This window comes from Myotis yumanensis, unplaced genomic scaffold (genome assembly GCF_028538775.1).
Source record: "Myotis yumanensis isolate MYYU_CA2020_CCGP unplaced genomic scaffold, mMyoYum1.0.hap1 SCAF_1, whole genome shotgun sequence".
In the NCBI taxonomy this organism is placed as follows: domain Eukaryota; kingdom Metazoa; phylum Chordata; class Mammalia; order Chiroptera; family Vespertilionidae; genus Myotis; species Myotis yumanensis.
The window spans coordinates 94,327,361-94,342,794 of record NW_027223752.1 but is presented as its reverse complement, the minus strand read 5'-3'; the positions used below and the strand labels follow the sequence as shown (position 1 = coordinate 94,342,794).

The 15,434-nt window shown below is 39.8% G+C and overlaps 2 protein-coding genes across 3 annotated transcripts in view; one reads left to right on the top strand and one right to left on the bottom strand.

The window, feature by feature from the left end:
* The window catches only part of PPP2R3C (protein phosphatase 2 regulatory subunit B''gamma), a 31,409-nt gene extending 26,899 nt beyond the window's left edge, over nucleotides 1-4,510 (top strand). Inside the window, exons 12-14 of one of the 2 annotated variants that reach the window (XM_070427946.1) lie at nucleotides 95-232; nucleotides 1,460-1,519; nucleotides 4,207-4,510. In XM_070427946.1, coding sequence (XP_070284047.1) covers nucleotides 95-232; nucleotides 1,460-1,519; nucleotides 4,207-4,395 — 387 coding nt within the window. In that variant the 3' untranslated portion in view covers nucleotides 4,396-4,510. The remainder of the gene's footprint in view (nucleotides 1-94; nucleotides 233-1,459; nucleotides 1,520-4,206) is intronic. The other variant, XM_070427956.1, reaches the window with a different exon arrangement.
* Nucleotides 4,511-5,117: 607 nt separating this feature from the next.
* Nucleotides 5,118-15,434, bottom strand: part of FAM177A1 (family with sequence similarity 177 member A1) — a 28,701-nt gene continuing 18,384 nt past the window's right edge. The window contains exons 3-5 of the mRNA XM_070427986.1: nucleotides 10,315-10,381; nucleotides 8,203-8,300; nucleotides 5,118-6,388 (exon numbers count right to left, since the gene is read on the bottom strand). Of these exons, the coding sequence (XP_070284087.1) occupies nucleotides 6,182-6,388; nucleotides 8,203-8,300; nucleotides 10,315-10,381 (372 nt within the window). The 3' untranslated portion in view covers nucleotides 5,118-6,181. The remainder of the gene's footprint in view (nucleotides 6,389-8,202; nucleotides 8,301-10,314; nucleotides 10,382-15,434) is intronic.

Sequence of the window (15,434 nt, the reverse complement as noted above, 5' to 3'; positions counted from 1 at the left end):
GACCGGAATCGAACCTGGGACCTTTCAGTCCGCAGGCTGACGCTCTATCCACTGAGCCAAACCGGTTTCGGCAATTTTCTTTTCTTTTCTATAGGACTATAAGACCTACCTGGACTTTGTTCTTGCATTAGAAAACCGAAAAGAACCTGCTGCTCTGCAATATATTTTCAAATTGCTTGATATCGAGAACAAGGGATATCTGAATGTCTTTTCTCTTAATTACTTCTTTAGGGTAAGTCTCATTCATGTAAATGAGTCATTGTTCCTTAACACTTGGAGTGGGGGAAACGAGTTAAGTCGGCTCGCGTGAATTGCGCGTACTCCGCGGGAGCCGTCTTAACTCGGTTCATATAGATTTGCGGTGGAGTGCGGGAAACGTGTAAACTCGGGCCGATTGTAACTGCGTATTACCAAATATTTGTTTGTTTGCCGTTCACAAAGATACCTACCTGCGTATGCGAACCGTTTCATACCCATTGGGGTAATAGGTATCATAAAAATCCCTGATTTTGCGCGGGAAACCTAAATAATTGCCCGCGCCATCTTATATTTTGGCAGGAAATTCACCCGACACCGGAGTGTTAACATATATGTTACATATACCATTTGGTTTAAAATACCTATTCAGTGCCCTGGCTGGTGTGGCTCAGTTGGGCGTCATCCCATGCACTGAAGGGTTGCTGGTTCAGTTCCTGGTCAGGGCACATTCCTGGGTTGCAGGGCTTGATTCCTGGTAAAGGGAGGCAACCAGTCAATGCAGGAGGCAGCCAATTGATGTTTTGCTCTCACATCAGTGTTTTTCCCCCTCTCCTTTTTCTTTCTAAAAATAATGTTTAAGCTTCACATTTTCTACTGAATGACTCAGCTAAAATGTTTGTCAAATTGAATCACAATACAGTTGACCCTTGAACAACATGATTTTGAACTGTGTGTGTGTGTGTCCACCTGTATGCAGATTTTTTCTATAAAAATTTTTTTGAGATTTCCTCACTACAGTGAAGAAGTCATATCAGAAGTGTAGGGTGGGAGGGGAGGTGGTGGATTGGGTATCTTAAAGAATAGGGAAGGTATGAACAGCATTCGTGGGTAATGGGAAGACATAATGGAATAATTGCTAGGCCATGTGAAAGGCTCATCTAAAGTTGGAGAATATTCCTATGTTGTAGCAATAATCTGTAGTTTTGTATACTTTCTTTCTGAAGCTCTCAATAGCTAAGGTGTAGGTCTAGAAAGGTTGATGGTTACACTGACCCAGTAATTAGATTTTGCTGAGTAGTGATATGCAAGGTCAAGGATGTTGAGAATTTTGGCAAGAGTGGTTGAAACGATGAGGCTTGTGGTTTGATAGGAAAGTAATTGGAACTAGAAAGAGGCCATGGGAATTTTTTTTGGGGGGGGGGGGGAAGGGGCTGTTCTGTATTTCATTTTTTATTTACAGATTTATTTCTGTTAAATACAGGCCATACAGGAACTAATGAAAATCCATGGACAAGATCCTGTTTCATTTCAAGATGTGAAGGTTACTTTTTCCTTTAACTTACATAATACCAGCTAACCATTTGTATTAAATGAAATTTTATATGAAAGTAACTTATGGCCGAAACCGGTTTGGCTCAGTGGATAGAGCGTCGGCCTGCAGACTGAAAGGTCCCAGGTTTGATTCCGGTCAAGGGCATGTACCTTGGTTGCGGGCACATCCCCAGTGGGAGATGTGCAGGAGGCAGCTGATCGATGTTTCTCTCTCATTGATGTTTCTAACTCTCTATCTCTCTCCCTTCCTCTCTGTGAAAATTCAATAAAATATATTAAAAAAAAAAAAAAAAGAAAGTAACTTATGAATTATAAAGTACTGAACCAAATCAAGTATTTGCTCTTATTTGTTCCAATGATATTTAAGTCATTAGAAACTGAGACCACAGTTTGACTAATGATTTTTGTAGTTTGATTTTAGCATTTTCACCCTTGTGTTCTCATTGACAGCTTTAATTCATTTTGATTGAAAATTAAAAGAGAATCAATCTGGCCAGTATCCTTTGGCAAACTATAACACTGTAAACTGAATTTTTAACTTGGGAACTATTTAGGTCAGGCACATTTTTAGTCTGTTATTTTAAGGGCTTGCTTTGGTATTACTTAAGGAGACATCAATCCTACACTATGAAAACTGTCACTGAAACATATGCTGCTACTTAGCACTTTAGTATTGAGACTTTCTCCAGCTATGAAAAACAAGGAGTATACAGTATTGATTCAGGTTCAAACTGAATATATATATATATATATATATATATATATATATATGCCTAAACGACCATCGCAACCGAAACAACCGAACAGACGACCTAATAGGCTGCGTGGGGTGACAAGGCCAGCAGGGGGGTTAGTGAGGGACGACCAAACGACTGAACAGCGGGCTGCATGGGGCGACCAGGCTGGCAGGGGGATGAGTGAGGACCGACCAAACGACCGAACAGCAGGCTGCATGGGTTGACCAGGCCAGCGGGGGCGGGGGGAGGGCAGTTGGGGGTGACCAGGCCGGCAGGAGGGGGGCAGTGAGGGGCAACCAGGCTGGCAGAGGGGTGCAGTTAGGGGCAACCAGGCTGGCAGGGGGGCAGTTGGGGGTGACCAAGCCAGCGGGAGAAGGGGGTAGTAAGAGGTGACCAGGCCAGTGGGGGAGGCAGTTGGGGGTAACCATGTCAGCAGTGGGGGCAGTTAGGGGCAATCAGGCATGCAGGTAGGTGAGCAGTTAGGAGCCAGTGGTCCCGGATTGTGAGAGGAATGTCTGACAGCCGGTTTAGGCCCTATCCTCAGGATCTGGCCTAAACCGGCAGTCGGACATCCCTGAGGGAGTCCCAGATTGGAGAGGGTGCAGGCTGGGCTGAGGGGACCCCTGTTCCCCGTGCACCAGGCCTCTAGTAATGTAATAAATAACTCATTCAGATTTAACCAAGTATAAGATAAAGGGTTATTTTGGTTTAATATAAATGACACAAATTTTAAACTATGCAACAGGCAACTTAAGAACTAGTTAAGCCCTACCTGGTTTAGCTCAGTGGATAGAGTGTTGGCCTGCGGACTGAATAGTCATGGGTTCGATTTCCTGCCAAGGGCACAAGCTGGGGTTGTGGGCTTGATCCCCAGTAGGGGGCATGCAGAAGGCAGCCAATCAGTAATTCTCTCTCATTGATGCTTCTCTCCCTCTCCCTTCCTCTCTGAAATCAATAAAAATAAATAAATAAATAGAACTACTTAATTTTAAATGGCCACCAACCTGGAAGAGGAAGTTTCACAAACATATAAAAGTTCATTCATTTCTTTTACCTAAATTGTTCTAAACTTTTTTTTTTTAATATATCTTATTGATTTTTTACAGAGAGGAAGGGAGAGGGATAGAGAGTTAGAAACATCGATGAAAGAGAAACATCGATCAGCTGCCTCCTGCACACCCTCTCCTGGGGATGTGCCCGCCACCAAGGTACATGCCCTTGACTGGAATTGAACCTGGGACCCTTCAGTCCACAGGCCGACGCTCTATCCACTGAGCCAAACCGGTTAGGGCTGTTCTAAACTTTTGAAAATGTAATTTTCCTCCTTTAATGACACTAAATACTGAGTAATTTTATTACAAAAAGATTAGGGAACACGTACTAATTCTTTGTAAGTATTCATTTAGAAGAGGTTCTTCCATCTATTCCAGTAAATTTTAGCACAATTAGTGTTCTTCTGGATGACTAATTCTTTGATACCAACCCCCCACCCTCATCATAGGTCCAGAGTGTAAAAGGTTACATCAATATTGGAAATGAAGCTTTGTCATAATCTTGGCTCTGAAGGCTTTAAGTTTGAGCTGGGTTTGCACTTAAATTCAATCAAGGGTTTGCTTCATCACTAACAAAAGTACAAGTAGTTAGTTAACATGTACTCAAAGAACACTACATTAAATTGTTTAGCTATTAATTACCTATGTACCTTGTATTAGCTTAAACTCGAGCCTCAGTTTCTTACTCTTTGATGGTTATCACATAACTAAGAAATATTCCAGTAAAATTCTGTGATTGTACATAAAAAAGGAGACTGCGTATCTGTTGGTTTTTTTCTTTTACAAAAATTTTACATAAGCTTAAGTGCTGAATTTTAGGTCACTGTGTGATAAAAATTAAGTGAATCATATATAACATTTCATTGTGTTTTTCTTTTCTCTTGCAGGATGAAATCTTTGACATGGTAAAACCAAAGGATCCTTTGAAAATCTCTCTTCAGGATTTAATCAACAGTAATCAAGGAGACACAGTTACCACCATTCTAATCGATCTGAATGGCTTCTGGACTTATGAGAACAGAGAAGCCCTTGTTGCAAATGACAATGAAAACTCTGCAGACCTTGATGATACATGATCTCAAAAACTAGACTGTATTCATTAACATAAGCTTGAATGCTGCATGTAAAACCTTTGAAGCAGAATCCTTAGAAATGGTCTAAATAAAAGACTTCAAATGCCTATAGAACACAGCAATTGTTCTCATTATTGGAATTAATATTTTGGAAGCAATAGGACCAAATTAGGAAGCAGTAAATCCTGTTTCCACTTAGTTTAAATGTGACAAGTGTGATTTGCTGAAGGTAGAAGGAGTCCACTTTAAATCTGTGTAATATTTAGGACTATTTCTGACATTAGTCATTAAGAATTTGAATATCTGAAGGGTAGTTTAAATTATAATGTGATCATTTAACCTTAAGGATTCCCCTAAAGTATTATGTATATCAGAGATTACAGACTTCCCCATTCATGTCATTTCTGGGTTAGAAGTGTTTAGATATGATGTTTCTTTTAATAGGATATTTCAATAAAGTACTGAAGTTAATATTTTACTTTAAAATCATTGGTATAAAAAAATCTGTCTGGTTTTATTAACCAGTACCAGGCTTACCTTTTATAAAACTTCAGTTTGTTAAGGATTATTGTTAGAGAATTTAACTCATTGTAAGGGTTCTCAATTATATTACGTCTAGTTTTTATGAGATGAAAGATTAGAAAAAGAATATCACAAACTATGATCCACAGGGGACAGTAAATATTAAAAGGATTGAAAGGAAGAAAAACTGAAAGGCTTAAAAATAAGACAAAACCATTTAATGCATTTATGGGAAATTTTATAGATTGCATAAATAAAAATATAAAAATTTAAGGCACAGTGTATAACTATGTAAACATTACAAACTGGCCACTGTTAGACAAGTAAAATAAAATTCAAGAAGCACACAATCTTCATAGGTCATTATCTTCCTTCTACTATAATCAGACAAGTTTCTAGTTTTTGTTAGATATATTACCTCTAAGGAGAAAGATTCAGATCACCTTTAGATATGTATGCCTTCACTGGATAACCAAATATCTGAGTTGGAAGTACTAACTCAAATTGGAAGTTAAAAAAAAATTGGAGGGAAGATGGCAGGTTAGCATGTTTTAGAGCTACTGGTAAACTGTAACTTATGGTGACATTAATTACATAATCTGATAACTAATCCTTTAAGCACTAAATTATGTAGTATAGGCCCATTACTAAAAAGAGTGCCATCATATGCCATGAATCACACCATAAATCCATAAAAACATTTAAAAAAGAAAAAAAAGGAAACCCATCTTATTTGGTGTTACAGACTCAATCACCTTTCCATAAAATAAAGTTATTCTCAAGGAAAGAAAATTCAAAGTGCTTTTATCTTACTCCTTTTATTACTCAGTGAATCATCTTTAGTATGAAGTTAATGGTTAGATATGAATAAGAGCATGAAAAAATCAGGGAAAATCCTTTTTCATTTGAGATTAGGAATATCAACTCTAGCCTTAATCAGCAACTTGACCCATTTTTTTTGTACAAACACAAATAACAGACAAGCATGATAATGAACTCTTAATTGGCAGGGCTCTAAAATGTCCTTAACATTTTTATAAAGATCATTTTAAAACCAAAACACTAATTTGACACAGTAAAAGCATAGTACAAATATCCAAATTTCAGATCTGACTTTTGCTAGATAGAGCCCAAGAATAAAGAGTTTTCCCTTTATAGATAATAATTTAAAATATAAATAACTGTATTAAATCCCACTGAATAGAGAATGTGAAAGTTCCTGGTATAAAAACCACCTTAGAGTTTGAAGTCTGAGAGTCGTTGCATTCTATGGTGGGACAGAGATTGGATTTTGTTTGTTTTCTGTAAATACTTCACACTCTCCCTCCATTTCAAAATTGAGATTCACAAATGAACTGGACACCACTGTTTCTGGTTGATCTGTCTGAACAATGGAATCAGCCTGCAGCTTATTCTGTTGGTAGTGTCTTTCTGCTTCTTCAGACATTCTGTTTTCTTCTTCCTCCTCCTCCTCCTAAAAAGAGGAAATACCAAGAATCGTTCAAATATTATGTCCGAAAAGAATAATATTTGTTCCCCTAATTGTAGCTGCTTGTTGTTTTTTTCTTTTTTAACCAAAACAGTATCATGTCCAATTCACTTTGGTCTAATTAAGATAAGACATACTTTCCTTCCCTTTCATTCCCAAATTGAAATGAAAACTATTACATGACATTTTAGAAAAGTGGTGTCATTTTAAAAAATGTATCTTTATTATTAAAAGCATTACAGATATCCCCATTTTTTCCCCCATTGACCCCTCCACCCTGCTCCTGTCGCCTCCCCAGGCCTTCATGGCACCATTGTGTCTATGAATTATGAATATATGCATATAATTCTTTATTTAACCTCTTCTTGCCCCCCCCTTCCCCTCTGAGATGAAACCTGAAGTAACTTTGACAAGGGATATATCTTCTCAGATTAATCTAAAACTATAGCTAATACTATATCACTTCGATTATAGGGTATCAGCCTGTTCACTGGAACAGGGTGGTCTATTCACTAAATTGACATAGCGTGGTTAGTGTTCCCATAAGCACCTGGTAACAGATAGGGCAGTCTCTGCCCTCTGACCTCAGAAAGTTTACAATCTAAGAGGGAAGTTAAGACATGTAAAAACAGCACTGAGACAAAGGAATAACTATAGAGATTGAGAAATAGTAACTTCCAGTTCCAGAACTACTAAGTTCATGGAAGAGGTGGCATGTGTATTTGTCCCTGCAGTATGGGTACAGAATGACTAACCTGTCAAGAAGATTAATCTAGGGCTTTCTTGAGAGTGAATGAGAAAAAAAAAAAGAGAGTGAATGAGAAAGGCCATTTAGAAAGGCTATTCAATACTCCCCATGAGGTAATGAGGTTCTAAACAAGTCGTTCATCAAACGTTTTTGAAACCAAATAAATATAAAGTCAGTTGAGCTTTCCAGATTCATCTCCAGCCATTCTGTTGTACTCTCTGCTCCAATTACAATAAAGTAGTAGTCTTGCCATTTCCCCAAACATACAACGTATTTTCATTCCTCTCTATTCTAAGTTTATCTAAATTACCCTTAAGTGCTTGAAGGAGAATAGTAAGAGATACTAATATTTTTTTCATTTTCACTAATATATACTAGGTGCTGTTCTGTTTTACATATTAACTCATTTAATCCTTAGAGCAACCCCAGCATGGATGCTGCAATTTTCATTATAAAGATGAGTAAACTGAGGCTTATAAAGGTTAAGTATTTTGCACAAGGTAACAAAGTTAGAAGTGGCAGAGTCAGAATTTGAATTCAGACTCTTTGTTTCTTGGGCCCATGCTCTTAAATGCTAAAGCTTTCTCATTGTTTAAGGCTAAACTCATTTCACCCCCACTCTAAGACCTCACTATAGACAGGTTGCCTTAACTACTGACACTTACACATTCCTAGTACCTATAATTTTCTGTGCATCAAACTCACTCCAGTTCTACATGCGGTCTATGCATCCTAAGTAGAGAGACTGAGTCTTGTTTCCTTATCTTAAAATTGGAAGATAATAATCCAGAGAGAGGTGTGTGAAGATGAATAACATACATAGCACCTAGCACAGTAAATCTAGCTCAATTTTACAAATAGATCCTAGGAAACTTTCAGTATTAAAAAATTCCAAAAATGTATGCTAATTTGATAAACTGACTCTAAAATGAAATGCCTAGCATAAGGGAGTTTCCTTTCGGGCACCTAGATAATACATGTGTTCAATATACAACCCATCAAGTCCATAGCAAAGCAAACCTAATCAAGAAAATGTAAAAGGGAGACACACCTCCTTCTTCATCCGGTAATACTCATCAATGGCATACTGGTATTTTGGGGTACTGATGCCCAAAACAGATGCAATCTTCTCTCCAAGAAAGTCACACACTAAAGATACAAAAGTTAAATAGCTTACATAATTCCATAAACAATTCTTTTTTTTAAAAATATATATATATTTTATTGATTTTTTACAGAGAGGAAGGGAGAGGAATAGAGAGTCAGAAACATCGATGAGAGAGAAACACCGATCAGCTGCCTCTTGCACACCCCCCACTGGGGATGTGCCCGCAACCAAGGTACATGCCCTTGACCGGAATCGAACCCAAGACCCTTGAGTCCGCAGGCCGACGCTCTATCCACTGAGCCAAACTGGTCAGGGCAATTCTTTTTTTAAAAAATGTATTTTTTATAAACATTTCTTGAGCACTTTCTATGTGCAAAGCACTGTAGAAATACAAAAGTTATAGTTCCTGCCCTCAGAGAGATTATGAAGATTCAATATCTCTTCTGCATATAATTCCTTGATTTCCTCAAGAAGCACTATGGCTCCTTTTAGGCACCTGTTAACACTCCCAGTAATGTCTATTTCTTTTTTTAAAAAAATGCATATTCTTAGAGAGCTAAGATGCCAATGGGCTGGAGGAGAGGAATGGCTTATATCATACATGCCAGGCACTGTGAAAGGTTAGACTCAGAGAGGTTGAAGAACTTGCCAAGCTGACAAAGCAAATCCAAAATTTAATCAGGTCTGTATATAAAGCTAATGTTCTTTTCATTTCAACAGACTGTCCAGCATATACTGAGTGCTCAGTAAATGTTTGTTGAATGAATTACTATTCAAAATTTGATCTAATAAAAAAGCAGAAAGTGATAGAAGCTATGAAGGAGTTAAAATTAGAAGAGAAAGCTTTATGATTTAAAACCTATATTTAAAGTTAGCATGATTAAGTCATAAGCTGAAAATTCATTTCTTTCAAATATGACTTAGTTATATCTCAATCTAAATATATAAAAGCATAAGCGACCGGTGGACCAGCCGACTGGCTGGTAGCTATGACGTGCACTGACCACCAGGGGGAAGATGCTTGACCCAGGAGCGGAAACCACAGCATGGAAACATGGAACAGACTGATGAATCTCAGAGGAAAGGAGGGCGGGGGAGGGCTGGAAGAGATTAACCAAAGATCTTATACACATACTAGAGGCCCGATGCACGGATTGGGGTCCCTCGGCCTGGCCTACAGGGTTCGGGCCGAAACCGGCTCTCTGACATCCCCCCAGATTACGAGAGGGTGCAGGCCAGGCAGAGGGACCCCAATAGTACACAAATCCGTGCACCAGGCCTCTAGTTTAAGAAATAAAACACTAGCCCTAGCAGTTTGGCTCAGTGGGTAAAGTGTCAGCCTGCATACTGAAGGCTCACAGGTTTGATTCTGGTCAAGGGCAAATACCTCAGTAGGGGGTGTGCAGGAGGCAGCCAATCAATGATTCTCTCTCATCATTAATGTTTCTATCTCTTTCTCCCTCTCCCCTCCTCTCTGAAATCAATAAAAATATATTTTTAAAACGGAAATAAAACATTGTCCATGCCTGGTAGCTCAGTTGGTTAGAGAATCAGACGCCAAGGTTGTGGGTTCCATCCCTGGTCAGGGCACATACAAAAATCAACCAGTGAATGCATAAATAAATGTAACAGCAATCAACATTTCTCCTTCTCTCTCTCTCTCTCACTCTCTCTCTCTCTCTCTCTCTCTCCATCAATTAAAAAATATATTAATGACATAAAATAAATGAATTATAACTACAGGCATTAGGGTACCAAATGACAAAATAAAACAGGTGCTAACAAAAAAGGTTTAAGACTGTGAAAATTGTATCTAAATTAATATAGCCATTTTCAATCCTTTAAAAACACACACACACACACACACACACACAGCCAAAAGCTGAAAAATGTTTTAAGGTGAAGTACAAGTGAGATTGATATCTATCAGTGCTAACTAGCTTGAGAGTGATTAACTCTCTATTGTTTCTCCTTCATTTCTGAAACACCCCTTTTTGGCAGAGCTCTTGGAGCATATTACAGTAGTTATACAATATTCAAACAGAAAAGTAATACCTGAGAGAGTTGACGTGGCAGCACGAAGCATATAAAACCATAAGTAGGGACCCCAGGTAAGTTTTGTCTGCAACAAAAAGTTGGGTTAGCAATATTCAAACCTAAACTCATTCTATTTATTAAGGCCAAAATGAAGTAACCAATACTTGGTGAGCACACAGAGTAATCTATAGACAGTACTACAAATAAATTACACTCCAATAAAAAATGTAAAACCTTTTTAGCTAGAACTCCATTTTACATTTACCCATATAACTACTACCACCTTAAGCCCAAGGAATAACCAAAAAAAGCAGCAGTCACTGAAATAGAGTTGGTAAGTCATAGTCTTAATTATTTAAGAGTCGATATTTCAGAGCCTTCCTTTTCCTGCCATGCTGCTTTCTGTCTTCATTGTTCACCAGCATTATCAGAAAAAGTGCAGTCAATGGAAAGGGGCCTTAAGAAATCATAAGGAACACACTTGTGGTATAGTGGGGAAATTAAGGTTCAGAGACATTAAGCAGAACAACAGCATAGCAAATAAACTTTATTAGTGGGAAAATAAATAACCACTAAGTGGCAAGATGAGTTTCTTGTTTCTTTAAGGTCTAAAAAGGAATTAGACCATAGCTCAGTGTATATTTCGTAGGCCAGGACCACTGGGAAAATGCAACCTCCATTGCACACCTTAATTAATTTTGGTGCTGTAAGTCCAAAGAATACTTTTGTGAATTGAAGCCTGCCACATAGATGACAGTATCTGTGGATGAAATCGGCAATACAAGCATGCTTGCCTAGCCAGTGTGGCTCAGTGGTTGAGCGTTGACCTATGAACCAAGAGGTCAAGGTTCGATTCCCTGTCAGGGCACATGCCCGGGTTGTGGGCTCCATCCCCGGTGTGGGGCATGCAGGAGGTAGCCAATCAATGATTCTCTCTCATCACTGATGTTTCTGTCTCTCCCTCTCCCTTCTTCTCTGAAATAAAAAATAAAATAATAAAATAAAATAATAAAAAATACAAGCATGTTTCACTGTACCAATACTTTTATTCATCAAAAGAAAAGATAGTGCCTGGGCCAGTGTGGCTCAGTTGGTTGAGCGTTGTCCCGTGCACCGAAAAGTCACTGATTTGATTCCTGGTTAGAGCACATGCCCAGGTTGCAGGCTCGATCCCCAGTACAGAAGGCAGCCAATCGATGTTTCTCTCTCACATCAATATATGTATCTCTCTCTCTCTCTCTCTCTCTCTCTCTCTCTAAAAAATCAATAAAAACCTCTTTAAAATCAATAAAAACATTTTTAAAAGCCCCCACAATTTAAAATAAATAAGAAAAGAAAACATAGTATAGAGTCTGCATTCAATCAAATACATTGTTTTGATATTTGCTCCAGGGAGGGGAGAAAAGGATAAACTTGTCCATAACCTTCTTAGCTAAGACATGTTAATGATTATAAGGGCATTAAAAAAACAGACACAGACTATTTGTAAGACTAAAAACTGTAGACACTAGAAACAACTCTTTCCTCTTTGTTGGTGAAATAGTATCTTCCTTTTCTGATATCTAAAGCTGACATCGTTGTAAATGTTAATGTTATTTCCTTTTCTTCATGGTTAAGAGAGGGAGATTAATTTTTTTTATTTTCAACTACAGTTGACATTCAATATTATTATTATTAAAGAATAATTTATTGATTTTGAGAGAAAGAGGGAGGAGAGGGTTCTTGAGCCACCTGTCCTTTTGATTCAGCAAGATCAGTGTCTAAACCAGGAGTGGGGAAAGTCCAGCCCTACCAAGGCATTAGTAGTGAGTTAATTAAATGTTTGACCAAATATAGCAGGCTAATTTTTTTAAGCTGATAATTTTATACGGTCCACAAATGATGTTATAAATATCCAAATGGCCCTTGGAAGAAAAAAGGTCCCCCTCCCCCAGTCTAATCAAAGGACCCTATAAATTCATTCTGTATAACTGTGTGATGACAGATGTTACTCAGGAATCCTTATCCATTTCCTCAGCTCTGGAACAAGTTTGGCTCTTTTGTAGTCACAGCCTGATATTAGCAGTTACTTTCTCTAGAAACAACCCCAGCATATAGAAACCTACGCTTTCTTCCAAAAGTATGCTTAATCCTTTTCTATATTTAGTCCTTTTTTATAGTTTCTTGGTTCTATCATTTACCATGTGCTATACAATTTGGTTCCATTCTCTATATTTCTGCACTGTCCATTTGCTGCAAAAATCATAAGTAAATACCAATGTCAGAGTATCTTAAACAGTAGCTCCTAAAATAGCTTTTATCCCAACATAAGAGATACCTCCTGCTCTAAATATAGAAGATATAGCAGATTATTTTTCCTGAGGGTTTTCAAAGTCATTTTGAGTGAGCACTGACTGTTAATTTAAAAAATAAAGTTGGCCCTGGCCGGTTGCTCAGTGGTTAGAGCGTCAGCCAGTCAATTCTGGGTCAAGAGCACATACCTCGGTGCAGGCTCAACCCAAGCCCTGCTTGGGGTGCATGCATCGATGTTTTTCTCTCTTTCTTTCTCTCTTTCTCTCTCTCCCTCTCTCTCTCTCTTCCCTCCTCCCTCCCCAAATGCCAATTTCTGAGACAGTAGTCCTGAAAGACAAGTAAGGTAGTTCCTTAGTTTTTATTTACACAAGAATGAATGGCCCAGCAAACAAATAAATTTAACTAAGAACATACTGTTGTCTTCCCCATTTACTACCTTGAAATATATAGCAAATTTCCCAAATGCTTAGATTCCTAAAGTGGAATAACGAGGCCAAAAATATAATCATTTGGAAAGCTCTTCCTTCAGACTGTAAAACTTTACACCAGGAAATTTACCCATATACTCAGAGCCATGCATGAGATGCCCATTCCCTAGTACCCTTAGCACAGTATATTGTTCTTTTACTTTTTTAAAAAACTGACAAGTGAAAAATGAGCCCAGATAAATTTGAGTTCTTTATAGGATTTTTTAAAAATCTATTTTTATTGATTTCATATAGGAAGGGAGTGGGAGAGAGAGATAGAAACATCAATATGAGAGAAAATCATTAATCAGCTGCCTCCAGCACACCCCCACTGGGGATTGAACCTTCAACCCAGGCATATGCTCTTTACCAGAATCGAACCCACAACCCTTCAGTCTGCAGGCCGATGCTCTATCCACTGAACCAAGCCAGCTAGGGCAATTTTGAGTTCTGGCTATATTACAAAAGGCATCAGCCCATTTATATAGGTAACAATTATGTGCATAATCATTTTTTTACTTTTTTATTGAATTTATTGGGGTGACACTGGTTAATAAATTTATATAGGTTTCAGGTGTACAATTTTATAATACATTATTGGCCCGGTGCATGGAACCGTGCACACTGAAAGGAAATTAATTAGAAGAAACATTTTAATATTGCTATTCGCCTTTTCTCTATATTAGAAGTGTCAACCAAATTCATGATGGACAAGGACAGATTGAAACACACATGTGCGATTGGCGCCAGTGAGAGTTTTATATGTACCACACATGCACGAGTCAACGTTTATTTTTAAATTGCTGGTCGGTTGGTCACTTAGCCTTTTATATATATACTAGTGGCCTGGTGCACAAAAATTTGTGCACTGGGTGGGGGGGGGGAGTGTCCCTCAGCCCGGTCTACACCCTCTCCAATCTGGGACCCCTGGAAGGATGTCCTACTGCTGGTTTACAGGGATCGAGCCTAAACTGGCATTCGGACATCCCTCTCACAATCTGGGACTGCTGGCTCCTAACCACTCACCTGCCTGCCTGCCTGATTGCCCCTAACCACTCTGCCTGCCAGCCTGCTTGCCCCCAACTTCCTCCCGCTGCCAGCCTACTCGCCCCCAAATGCCCCCCCCACCAGCCTGATCAGCCCCAATTGCCCCCTGTACCAGTGTGCTCACCCCAACTACCCCCCCTGCCGGCCTGCTTGCCCCTAACTGCCCCCACCCCCTACTTGCCTGCTTGCCCCCAACTGTCCCCCTGCTGGCCTGCTCACTCCAAGTGGCTCCATATTCTATTCCATTTGTGTCCTTTCCACCCCTAAGTTAATGCCGTGTCCTTAATATGTGGTTATGAGATGCCTCTGTGACTGAGCTGGGAAACCTTTCATGTTTCTCTTTCCTTTCCTTTCATCTCAGAATAACTGAGCTCTGTGGTTTGTGTGGGACGAAAGTCCCTGGGAATACAATGCTGAGCCCTCTGAACTCATTTTATTCTTTATTGTATTATTTGATTCTTGGGGCTGAATTAAACATGAAAACAGAAGAAAACATACCCTTAGATATAGAATGAGTCATTACCCGGAGATTTCTGTGGTAGTTAACACTGAGGCATGAGACACCTGTGTTTATTGGTCAATTTCCTCAACTACGGAACGAAGGTTGATCCTGCCCCTCGGATCCTATGGAGGTTGGATATGATGCATCCAGAGGGATTAACTGGCAGCTCTGAGAATAAGATCAACAGACACTTGTTTCCTTTACCCAGAGTTAGAAAAACACAACTCCTTTTATCATAACAGCAGCCAGGGCCATGCCTGTGGGAGGAGGAGCAGGGAACCAGGGCTTCCCCCTTGCTCCTTCCCCGCCTTCCCTTCCTCCATCCCTGCACTGGTCCAGCTGCTATGCTATGGTGGAACCCCTCAACTCAGGCTCTGGCCCCGCCCATGTCACAGGGAGGAGCATGTGCACTTCTTGCAGACACAGAAGCAGCTGTGGAGTAGGGAGGTGGTGGTTATTCCCCTGAGCAGGCGCTGAAGTCCTTGTTGAAGTCTCCACTCCGGAGCCTGCGAGTCCAAGTTCTGGGAGGCTGCACAGTGGAGGCACCACATTCCTTTCAGTAGAAACTGAAGATTGATAGGAGCCTGCCAGCTGAGGGGAAGGACCAGGAGGTCTGCCTTGTGCCCATTCCCAATCCACAGTCCCGCTTTGCTGGTGGAGCCTCCTGAGCCCGACTTCCATGGCCTGGGCGCACAGGGGGCGGGGCCAACGCCATTGCTATGTTCCCTCTGAGCCCCGCGGATGGCTGGAGCTGCACTCAGGAAGGGCTGAACACAGAGTGGGCTGCACACGGGGCAGGGACCCCGCCTTCGCCACTTTCCACCTGATCT